This window comes from Cherax quadricarinatus, chromosome 8, assembly GCF_038502225.1.
Source record: "Cherax quadricarinatus isolate ZL_2023a chromosome 8, ASM3850222v1, whole genome shotgun sequence".
Lineage (NCBI taxonomy): Eukaryota > Metazoa > Arthropoda > Malacostraca > Decapoda > Parastacidae > Cherax > Cherax quadricarinatus.
The window spans coordinates 3655462-3668649 of NC_091299.1; the positions used below are offsets into that span (position 1 = coordinate 3655462).

A 13188-nucleotide genomic window follows, 5' to 3' on the forward strand; every position below is an offset into this window, starting at 1 on the left:
TTATCACACAAACTCATATTTACTCAAACTGAACCGTGTTAAGTTAATTTTACGAAGTGTTATACAAAAATATGCCGCAATTCTTCAACAATGCTTTAACCAAAACTGTGTTGAACGACGATCTACTGTATTCAACAATACAAAATTAAATACCACTCATCTTCCCAAATTCAGTTTATTTAGCTGCTAGTCACTCTGCTAAACAAATTAATTAAAACTTTATAAGGCAAAGATTAGTCTAGTTTACCATGAAAATTTCTTATTAACTGCAGAATGTTGTGACAGTTGCAACACGGCTGCCTGCTGCTCTCGCCTTTATCATAGTAATGAGTGTTCACTTGTAAACAAATGTAATAGCATCTTCTAGCTTCCACTTTGTCCTTAGCACATGAATTTTTTTTTTTTATTTCACCCACCTATGGCACAAACCTTATTTCTCTGATGTAAGTCTAACCAGGCTAATTGTGACTATTTTGGAGATCCAAAAATTTGAGTAAATTTAGGTCAGTGGTAATTTTCCAGGTGGTGTAAACGTACATGATCAGGTCTTAAGGTTAAAATAATAATAATTTGTGTTTTGCACATGAAAGTCTTTTAATATAAAGAACTCGTGGTTCTTTAATATACGTACTATGTGAGTCTTGTTAAATCTCCAACTTTTATTTTGTTTAGCTTTTCTACTTTTTGTGTTGTTGTGCTACTATATTAATAACTAATGTGTATTTTAATAAGCATCGTGTTGCATGCCTATATGCGCAGTATTACTAATACTCGTAATTATCGTGATACGTATATATTTACATTGGAATAGAATCCATAATTTTAAATAGCTGTGCAGTAAATATAATAGTATAAGTTAGGCAAGGTTTTATTTAGAAAATTGTGATGTGTATTAACCCTTAAACGGTCCAAATAGATCGACGCTCAAATCCGTAGTGCTCCAAAAGTAGATCTATGTTTTTTTACATATTTTCAGATATAACAAAAAAAAAATGTAGATAAGTTTTTTACACATTTTCAAATGTAAAAAAAAACGATGATGTACATTATTTTACATACTTTCAAATGTTGAAAAAACGTATACATATGTGCGTTTGGACTGTTTAAAGGTTAATGAAGAATTGCAAGTTAAGAATAATGTACTGCAAAACCAGTACAGTGGACCCCTGGTTTTCATCCTTAATCCATTCCAGAAGGTCGGTCGAAATCCAAAATGGACGAAAAATTAAGTAATATTTCCCATAAGAAATAACGTAAATTCAGTTAATCCGTTTCAGACACCCAAAAATATTAACAAAAAATACATTTATAGAGAAGAACTATAGTGTTGGAGCAAGGGGCTAGTAACCCCTTCTCCTGTATATATTACTAAATTTGAAAGGAGAAACTTTCGTTTTTCCTTTTGGGCCACCCCACCTCGGTGGGATACGGCTGGTGCGTTGAAAGAAAGAAAGAACTATAGTGTTGCAGCTCTTCCCTGTGGTCATCCACCAACTCTTCCACCTCCTGGCCACTCGCATCCAACCCCATGGACTTCCCCAAAGCCACAATAGATTCCACAACAGACGTAGGGTTGTCAAGTTTACACTAACTTATATTAAGTTAGTAATAGAATTAGGCATTAAAAAAAAAACACAAAAAGTAAAATACATACACAGTATATTCATTACTTACCTTAAAATATTTGTAGTCTTAATGTAGGGCAAGAGGTGAGTAGTACTTATTTGTAGGAAGTCAGATGTAGGTAGCTGGTAGATGTAGGTACTATGTAACTTGCCTTGGCTAAATACCTACACCTACACACCTATTTAATGCGGCCCAGAGCTATATTATTACAATCGACATACCATGTTCACAGAGTTTAATCGTTTCTAACAACTACCTTTAGATGCCATCATAAAGGGAGAAGTAATGAATAATTCATGCCGAGAATTGTAAATAAGAGCGTTAGGTATTAAGGACAGTAACTGGGCCAACACAGATTCATACACATTTTCTCTGATGCTGGACCAGAGAAAATGTAATGTTTTCCCTCTGCCTGGCTAGCATACCTCCATAGCACGTAAACATTGCATGTTTGTATGCTATGTAACGTGTTTCTTATATAATTTTGAAGAAAATATCATAGATGGATTAATGAAAATGTCTATATTAACCTAAAATAAGACATTTAATGTGCCCAAGAGTGATTATTATTAGTATTAGTATCACGAACATATGAGTGGCCCAGGCAGATGCGTCTGATATGGACGATTTCCAAGCAGATGTATGAAACCTGGGGTAAAAATTCGCCGAAAAAAGTGATCGAAATCCGAATTTTACGATATCTGAACTGGACGAAAACTGGGGGTCCACTGTAGTATGCACAGTATTTGAACTATGACCAGTAGGTATTTAAGAGAGATTATACTATTCATGCAGAGTTTGTATTAATAATAAAGACACTAAAGATAATATTTAAAATGTTGTATGTACTTATAGGTTTCCCTTGACACTTAACATAGCTGTAAATGATTAATAAAAATTACATTATTTTACATGTTTGAACAATTTATATCATTAGTCTTGATTAAAGTCAGTAGAAAGACAAGGGAGACAAGAAATGTTTATGGATAATTCTTTAACTTTTTGTGCAATATATTCCCCTATAAAAATAATGTTACATTTATAAAATATTTGTATTACTGTAGATAACATAAAGGATTATAAAATAAAAAGGAATCAATGCCTTTAAGCTTTGTATTGATTTTTACTTAAGTTGTTCTATTCATAAACATTATCCTTCATTCATTAAAACTTCCTTGTGTAATTTTCAATAGGTTTGAATTTTATGAAAGTTGAAATTTATTGCTCTTGGGAAAGAATATCCTTCAGATTTTATTTCACTTGAATGATGTCAAAGATAATAAGCAATGAATGCATCACTTCTAATGGGAATTGGTTGCCTGCACTGCTACTTGTTGCTTTGTGTTGTAGATAGTGTATTGCATTTGGTAGTTTAACTTGTGCATAATAGATTAGTTTCATACACTCTATCATGACAGTATTGTATACTGAGGGGTCTCTGCATGACCAACTGATAAGTGACAAATAAAGAATATTTGCATCTTTACTTATTTTTCAGGATGAAAAATTGAGCCATGTCTATTAAGTTTGTAATTGATTGCACAACATCATAAATAAATTTGCAATGCAAATTCATGGATGTGCATGTCTGTCTGTGTGTGTATGGAAATGTAATGTATATCCATTAATTTGTAACCAATTTAGTGAATTATTGTTTAGAAATTTCACAATGCCATCTAGTGTAAAGGAGTGATGGCTAGGAATGCAGTGTGATTGTTGGTTTTCATTGTATTCTGTATTCAAATTAGTTTGGTCATAATGATTTAAGGATTTAATATTTTCTTCTGTATATGAGAAGGTCCATGTGTGGTAATTCAGTAACACCAGCTTTGAGTACTCTGTTAGGTGAATTGGTGAGTGTTATAGTGTGTTATAACTCCTTAAACAGCATTTAATTTTATCACGTTACAATTTGTTTTATTTAAGGTTGTATTTTGTTTATATAATATTACAGTATTGTTGCAAATAAAAATGATTTGGTCCTCAATAAGTATATATAATTATATTGATATACTTTTTTCACTCCAAATGCTGTACCTTATACAAAGGTAACGTGCTTCAGAAATATGTGACTTGGTGTTGGTATTAAGATACTAATACTTAATACAGAGTACCATTACATCAGATATAGTCACCACATTTCCCTTATATTTAGAAAGGTATCAAATACTCAGTAGGCTGTTTTATAAATGACTAACCTTAGTGTTGGTGGTAGGGTGGCAGCGGTAGTGTTGATGGTAGTATCCTAACTACAACCAGCTTAGGGGTCCCAGTCCAGGAGGCAAATGTTGTGATGCAACCGCAAGGACCCCACTATACTAACCGCACAACTGATATCCCTACCACTGAGCTTATTCAACAGGTGAGCACTGTATTCTCTTTTTCAATTCTTTTCTCTTTGTTTTTAAGAAGCTGAAGTGAAAAGTGTGCATTTGCTTGTGATTAAAACATAGTACATGTATTATTATTTGAGATAAAAGGGTAGTAGACTACAGCCTCTCCTCACTTAACGACGGAGTTCCGTTCCTGAGACCACGTCGTTAAACAAATTCGTTGCTAAGTGAGGAGCATACTATAATGGTAGTGAGTTTGTGTCGAACATCTTTGATGTTGTTTTAATGTCACCTTTGCACCATTTATAACATTTCTGGTATATTTTTAAATGTTTATACATTAGTGTACTGCATATTGAAATAAACAGAATAGAGGAAATCAGCTCTAATATACATTATTTAGGTATGAATACTGGTCAGAAAGCCCATCGTAAGTCCAAGGCGTCGGTAAACAAGTATGTCTTTAAGTGAGGAAAGGTTGTATATTATTGTTTTAAGATAATTGGGCAGTAATATATATTATTGCTTGAGATTAGAGAGTAGTAGAATATATAAATAGAATATTATTTTAATAATGCTTAGCCTTTGATTGTTTCCTTGTGTAGTTTGGAGCTCAGTATATTGAGGTTGTAAAAAAAAGAAAAGTTGAGATTTCCTGTAATACAGTACAGTGGAACCTATACTTACGAGTTTAATCCGTTTCATGACCTTCCTCGTATCCCGATTTGCTCATATGCTGAGTCAATTTTCCTCATTTAAATTAATTTAAATGCAATTAATTTGTTCTGGCTGTCAGGAGGCATGACAAAATACTTCAATATTTCGCTAGTATCAACTCTGTGGCTTATTTATCTATCACAATTCATCTAATATGACATAATAAACAATGTAAATAACATAGAAACCTGATATATACTCTAGAATGAATAAAATACTATTATGTGACAAGTGGTGGCACCATCCCAGCTTTCGTGAATAATACGTGTTCAGTTCCACTTCTCTCTCTTGTTGAATTGTGAATTGTGTTTTGATCTTTTAATTACCATATCTGACTTACTGACTTTATTGACTGACTGACTGACTTACTGACTTGACTTACTGACTTAACTGACTAAATGACTTGACTGACTGAATGACTTGATTGACTGAATGACTTGATTGAATGACTTGATTGACTGAATGACTTGATTGACTGACTGACTTGATTGACTGACTGACTTGATTGACTGACTGACTTGATTGACTGACTGACTTGATTGACTGACTGACTTGATTGACTGACTGACTTGATTGACTGACTGACTTGATTGACTGACTGACTTGATTGACTGACTGACTTGATTGACTGACTGACTTGACTGACTTGATTGACTGACTTAACTGACTGACTTAACTGACTGACTGACACCCTGAAATGGTGTCTAGAGCAGCTGATGCCTTACTGTCAGTTGTACAATGTAGGACAGGGTAAAATAGAACAGAAATCCATTACAGAATTTATGCACACTCCAGTACAACCATCAACTTCAGTACCAGTACCTCTACCATCCACCTCAGCCCAGTAGGGCCACAGCATTACTCTCCACTCTCTTTACAGTCATCGACAAACACCAGCACCCACAATTTAAGGTAAGAAATACTGTTATGTAGTTTCATAAGGAAAATAATAATAATAATAATAATAATAAAAATAATAATAATACATAATGTAAAGAAATTATGTAGTAATACAGCATTTACCTTGGAGATGGAGAAGAGATGCTGGGCTCAGCAAGCGTCATTACATAGCTCCAACACACTTAACTGCTACAATTTTTATTTTAATGTTACTTCACTATTTACTGATTTTTGTTTTTTTTCCACGCTTGTCACACTTTCATGTGCAGGGCATTTCAATAAAAAACTGTCCAAGGAGGTTTGTTTGTTCCTCCCTTTCAGAATGTTTCGGAAATGACTTACACAAGCATTATTACATAGCTCCAACACAGTAGTATTATTTTTAATTAGTACGTATTTTTTTTTTTTTTTTTCAACAAGTCGGCCGTCTCCCATCGAGGCAGGGTGACCCAAAAAAGAAAGAAAATCCCCAAAAAGAAAATACTTTCATCATCATTCAACACTTTTACTACACTCACACATTATCACTGTTTTTGCAGAGGTGCTCAGAATACAACAGTTTAGAAGCATATACGTATAAAGATACACAACATATCCCTCCAAACTGCCAATATCCCAAACCCCTCCTTTAAAGTGCAGGTAGTAGGTTGGTAGACAGCAACCACCCAGGGAGGTACTACCGTCCTGCCAAGTGAGTGTAAAACGAAAGCCTGTAATTATTTTACATGATGGTAGGATTGCTGGTGTCTTTTGTCTGTCTCATAAATATGCAAGATTACAGGCATGTCTTGCTACTTCTACTTACACTTTGGTCACACTACACATACATGTACACGTTTATTTATACACACTCATCTGAGTTTTCTTTGATTTTATCTTAATAGTTCGTGGTCTTATTACTTTTCCTTTTATATCCATGGGGAAGTGGAATAAGAATCTTTCCTCCGTAAGCCATGCGTGTTGTAAAAGTCAACTAAAATGCTGGGAACAATGGGCTAGTAACCCCTTTTCCTGTAAAGATTACTAAAAAGAATAAGAAAAAAATAGTACATATGTATTTTTATAATAATACTCTTGCTTACCATTTGGAATTTTTATTCACACAAAAAATAGAAGATTTACTGTTATGCAGACTACTGCATTATTGTAATAATTGTATAAATAATGTCAACCCATTCGTGATTGCGTATGAGACTGGCCAGATGGACACATAATGCAGACTACTGCATTATTGTGATAATTGTATAAATAATGTCAACCCATTCGTGATTGCGTATGAGACTGGCCAGATGGACACATATTGGACACATACTGTTTACTCTTGAACATCGCCAAAGAATTGAGAATACAACCATAATAACCATACGAAAATATATCACTAAGGGGCGGCTAATGGCTGAGAAGGGAACTTTGTTATTTATGGTCCGATTTCTTTCAATTTTGGTGTACGTTAAGAAGAATCTTTCCATCATAAATTGCCCAAATTTCAATAAGATAATCCAAAAAACAACTGAGATATAATTCACTAGATCAAGAGCAAGAGCCGCTCACCAGTGTCAAGGAACCTCCCTTAAGGCCCGCTCGCATCTTGAAATTTCGCTCGCATCTGGAAGCAGAAAATCAACTGAGCGACTGCTCGTATCTTGAAAAACTCGCGCATTGGGGCACTCGTAAGTAGAGGTTCCACTGTACTAAGATTTTATTAATTTTAGTTTATTGCTTTGTTTTTAATGCCTTTTTGAAATTTATTTTTGGGTTCTAATAATTAGTCAATGTACTTAAATATTGTTTTTTGTGGATAAAATTAATGTGTTGCATCTACAGAGACCTTAAACCCCAAGATCTAAACAATGTAATGAACTTCCCTGTTATTTGTAGTTGCTACTACTATGCTTAACCTGCCATTGTAGGTACATTAGGTTAGTACCTTTGTATGTGATATATTGTATCTAGGTACATTGCTTCATACCTCTGTTTCAGTTTTAAAATCTTAAACATGGGTGTCAGTACTGTTTGCTTCATTACGTTAATGTGATACAAGTTTCTATAGTAAAGCCCGTCATCGCTTCAGTAAAAGCAAGTTCCTATACACATTTTTTCCCTCATTTTTGGCAGTTAACAGATGAGCTGCCATAGCAAAAACTAGCAAGGAGGGAAGGGAAGGAGTGTTGTGTCATTTGATTGTAAGCAGTATCTGCAGCCACATTTTTGTTGGTAATCACACACAAAATGAACATAAATATAATCAGGTACATTAACATGGTGGGGCATCTGGTTTCTTTGCACAAAAGAAAATAACTGCAGCACCTATAAATTAAACAATATAGAGTCTAATCAAATCAAATGCAGAAAATATGTACAAGTTTTGGTTAGAAATCTAATGCCAGAATAAGAGAGTTGCCAAGTTGTCTAGGACTTCAAACTGGTACAAGATAGAGGTATAGGTGTGTGGGGGAAACAAATAGGTTACAACATGAGGGGTGAAAGTGGCAAAAATTGTCAGGATATCCCAGGGATATGTCCAGAAGACATTGTTCATCATAAAATTACTAATAAATGCAATGATGTAGGGCGTAATGACAGTAGTTTGTTGGACTATGCATTGGTAGATAAAAGACTGTTGAGTAGACTTCAGGATGTACATGTTTATAGAGGGGCCACAGATATATCAGATCACTTTCTAGTTGTAGCTACAGTGAGAGTAAAAGGGAGAATAGATACAAGGAAAATAGAAGCAGCAAGTACGAGAGAGGTGAAGTGTATAAACTAAAAGAGGAGGCAGTTAGGGTAAGATATAAACAACTATTGGAGGATAGATGGGCTAGTGAGAGTATAGGCAAAGGGGTCGAAGATGTATGGGGTAGGTTTAAAAGTGTAGTGTTAGAGTGTTCAGCAGAAGTTTGTGGTTACAGGAAAGTGGGTGTGGGAGGGAAGAAGAGCGATTGGTGGAATGATGATGTAAAGAGAGTAGTAAGGGAGAAAAAGTTAGCATATGAGAGGTTTTTACAAAGTAGAAGTGATGCAAGGAGGGAGGAGTATATGGAGAGAAAAAGAGAGGGTAAGAGAGTGGTGAAGCAATGTAAAAAGAGAGCAAATGAAAGAGTGGGTGAGATGTTATCAACAAATTTTGTTGAAAATAAAAAGTTTTGGAGTGAGATTAATAAGTTGAGGAAACCTAGGGAACAAATGGATTTGACAGTTAAAAATAGGAGAGGAGAGTTATTAAATGGAGAGTTAGAGGTATCGGGAAAATGGAGGGAATCTTTTGAGGAATTGCTAAATGTTGATGAAGATAAGGAAGCTGTGATTTCGTGTATAGGGCAAGGAGGAATAACATCTTGTAAGAGTGAGGAAGAGCCAGTTGTGAATGTGGGGGAAGTTCGTGAGGCAGTGGGTAGAATGAAAGGGAATAAGGCAGCTGGAATTGATGGGATAAAGATAGAAATGTTTAAAGCAGGAGGAGATATAATTTTGGAGTGGTTGGTGCTATTATTTAATAAATGTATGGAATATGCATGCTCTCTGCCAATCCCTAGGGATTGGCAGAGAGCATGCATAGTTCCTTTGCATAAAGGTAAAGGGGATAAAAGAGAGTGCAAAAATTATAGGGAAATAAGTCTGTTCAGTATACCTGGTAAAGTTATGGTAGAGTTATTATTGAAAGAATTAAGAGTAAAACGGAGAGTAGGATAGCAGGAGGCTTTAGGAAAGGTAGGGGGTGTGTAGACCAAGTGTTTACAGTGAAACATATAGGTGAACAGTATTTAGATAAGGGTAAAGAGGTTTTTGTGGCATTTATGGATTTGGAAAAGGCATATGACAGGGTGGATAGAGGGGCAATATGGCAGATGTTTTAGGTGTATGGTATAGGAGGTAGGTTACTGAAAGCATTGAAGAGTTTTTACGAGGATAGTGAGAGACTGGTTAGAGTATGTAGGAGAGAGGGAGATTATTTCCCAGTAAAAGTAGGTCTTAGACAAGGATGTGTGATGTCACTGTGGTTGTTCAATATATTTATAGATGGGGTTGTAAGAGAAGTGAATGCTAGGGTCTTGGATTAAATATAAATGCCTGCCATTACCCTGATTAAAATAAAAAATTCATACCAAGTAGCTCAAAAATACATATTGTTGGTAAGGCTTCACTTAGATTATGCAACTCAGTTCTGTCTCCATATTATGGAATTAGGGATGGAACGATTCCAAAATTTTGCTGATGTCAATACTCAGTTTTTAGCCAATGCCAACAGATTTCATCAGAATTAGCCAATACCCTCCGATATCTTCAGATCTAGCTGATACCCTCTGATATCTTCAAATCTAGCCAATACCTTCTGATATCTTCAACTCTAGCCAATACCCTCCGATAGCTTCAGATCTGGCTGACACCCTCCGATATCTTTAAATCTAGCTGATACCCTCCTGTACCAATATTTTGGCATACCCCTGTATGCCGAATGAATTTATTCCCATCAGGAATAATGTAAATTAGATTAGTCCATGTCAGACCCTCAAAAATACACTTATAAAAGCACTTGCAAAAATACACTTACATAATTGGTCGTGTTGGGAGCAGTTCGATTTTTGAGGTCCCACTGTAAATGCATTAGAAAACAGTCAGAGATGGCAGAGAATTAGGATGAGGGGATATAATTGAAGTGTGCAAATGTGCAAAATATAAAGAAATTGTTGAAAATACCTAACCAGGATAGGACTTCCAGCAACAAAATCAAAATGGATAAATTTTGATTGAGAAAAGAAAAAGGAAACCACTGGTTTAACAGTAGAGCAATAGATGAGTGGAACAAACTACCTAGTAGCATCATTGATGAGAGCACTTAAGGTAGCTTTAAAAAATAATTTGGACAGTCACATGAGTAAGAGTTGTTTAGTGTGAGTAGAACCCTCCTTGCATGGGCCAGTACACCTGCTGCCCTATTCCTCTATTCGTATCTTCTTAGAAATTGCCATAAAGATATGTGGGCCAGTGGGCCACCAGTAGCAACAGCCTGATTGATCTGGCAAGCTTGGCTCAAGGTCAGGCTGTGGGAGTGGGAGAACTATTGAAACCCCCAAAGGTAACTGACTGACTTTTTTTTTTTTTTACCACACCATTAAGTAGGGTGACCCAAAAAAGGAAATGCATTCACCATCATTCATTCAGTAGCTACCTTGCCAGAAGCACACAGACATCACAATTCAAATGTCCCTTTGAACTGCAGCATCCACACCCCTCTTTCATAGTGCAGGCACTATATTTCCTACCCCCATTACTCAAGTTTGGCTAACCAGTTTCCTTGAATTTCTACCTAAATATCACTTTGCTCTTACTCCAACATCACATTTTGTCATAAAAATCACTTGTCTAGCATGATCTCATATGCATGCTGGGTGCTCATTCCCCTTATACTCAAAACCTCTTTTACTCCATCCTTCCAGCCTTTCTTGGAATGACTCCTACCCCTCCTTCCTTCTACCTTACATGAGTTCTGAAAGTTTTATTTACTGGAGCCCAGCCATGTGCCAGACTCATCTGGTGCATCCCTATTATCCTCTTTTGGCCTCCCTGTTCTCCTCTATCCTTTAAATGCCCAAACCATCTTAAAAAACTTTCCTCCTCCCAATGAATTGTATGTTTTATCCCCTTGACTGTTTTGGTCGTATATATACGTCTTACGCACCACTGTTTCTGGCGTATTTATATGCGTAAATTCTAGCGGCAAATCAAGCGGGAGAAAGCTGGTGGGCCCACATGTGAGAGAATGGGTCTGTGTGGTCAGTGTGCACCACATAAGAAAAATCCTGCAGCACGCAGTGCATAATGAGAAAAAAAAAACTTTGACCGTTTTTTGGGCTTAAAATGCCGACTTTTGAGGCGTATTTTCGTATAGTATTTATCGTTGTATTCTCGTTTTCATGGTCTCAGGTGATAAAATGGAAAACATATTACAGAAATAGAGATGATTTTTATTACTTTTACAATGAAAACTACCTTGAAATTGAGCTCAAAGTAGCGGAAATGTTCGATTTTTACCAATGTTCAGGAGTAAGCAAATCACACCACACGCCCAATACACTTCAACTGGGGAGTCTAATATTCTTTCACTAGTGCACTAATATTACTTATACCATTTTTACAATAATGCAGTAGTCTGCATAACAGTAAATTTTGTATTTTTTGTATGAATAAAAAATCAAAATAGAAAGCAATAGTAATATAAGAGGGGCCTAGAGACGTGACTAATGAACAGAGGATATATTATTTTAGTGCCAAGAATGCCTACATTGTTTATTCTGGACCCTGTTTTGAAATTGTTATCTTTTTTAATTTGCGTGAAATTGGCCAAATTGCCAATTTCTGACCACTTTATTGGGTAGTTCAAATCAGTAAATGGGCGGTTTCTTGTACTCAACTGATAGAAAAAATGGAGTTCTAAAGAAATAGCTATGAGTTTGGTCAATTGGAACAATGGAATTGGCCAAAAACAGGGCTCAAATTCGGCAAAAAAAGCCGATGCGTATATGTCGCTGAGAATGCTAACTTCGCGGGAGCATAATTCCGTGAGTTTTCGACCAAATTTCGTACTTTTGGTGTCATTACCATCGGGAAAAGATTCTCTATCATGTCATAAGATTTTTTTTTTTTTTTTTTTTTTCAAAAATTTATCGACATAGAATGACAGTTTCAGAAAGGGGCCTGCGACAGTCAAAGGGTTAAAACCTAACACTGTCTTGGTTGGGATTGTGGGTGTGGTAATGTTGGATATCATGGCTGTGGATGTGGTGGAGATCATGGGTGTGGTTGTTGTAGTGGCAGAGATCATGCCTGTGGGTGTGGTGGAGATCATGGGTGTGGTTGTGGTAGTGGCAGAGATCATGGCTGTGGTTGTAGTGGAGATCATGGCTGTGGTAGTGGTAGAGATCATGGCTGTGGTTGTAGTGGAGATCATGGCTGTGGTTGTGGTGGAGATAGGCTGTGGTAGTGGTAGAAATCATGGCTGTGGTTGTGGTAGTGGTAGAGATCATGGCTGTGGTTGTAGTGGAGATCATGGCTGTGGTAGTGGTAGAGATCATGGCTGTGGTTGTAGTGGAGATCATGGTTGTGGTGGAGATTGGCTGTGGTAGTGGTAGAAATCATGGCTGTGGTTGTGGTAGTGGTGGACATCATGGCTGTGGTTGTGGTGGACATCATGGCTGTGGTTATGGTGGACATCATGGCTGTGGTTGTGGTAGTGATGGAGATTATCGCTGTATAAGTGGCAGAGATCATGCTGTGGTTGTAGTAGTGGGGGAGATGATGGCTGTGGTTGTGGTAGTGGTGGAGATGATGGCTGTGGTTGTGGTAGTGGTGGAAATCATGGTTGTGGTTGTGGTAGTGGTGGAGATCATGGCTGTGGTTGTGGGAGTGGATTAGATCATGGATGTGGTTGTAGCAGTGGTGATCATGGTGTTTTCACTGATGGTGGTTTATCAACCAAAAACATTTAGCTTCAGCTGTTGTAGGAGGGCTAGTGAAATTGCAGGTAGTGAGGAGGCGGTCGAAGAGGTATGGGGTAGATTTAAGAATGCAATGTTGGTGTGTACAGTGGAAGTTTGTGCTAGGAATGAAGAGG

At 36.5% G+C, this 13188-nt stretch overlaps 1 protein-coding gene across 19 annotated transcripts in view; it reads left to right on the forward strand.

Annotated features, from left to right (window-relative positions):
- Positions 1 to 13188, forward strand: part of LOC128685179 (serine/threonine-protein kinase WNK3) — a 638681-nt gene that overhangs the window by 526268 nt on the left and 99225 nt on the right. For all 19 annotated transcript variants that reach the window (XM_070082765.1, XM_070082756.1, XM_070082764.1 and 16 more), the window contains one exon: positions 3842 to 3988. In XM_070082765.1, coding sequence (XP_069938866.1) covers positions 3842 to 3988 — 147 coding nt within the window. The remainder of the gene's footprint in view (positions 1 to 3841; positions 3989 to 13188) is intronic.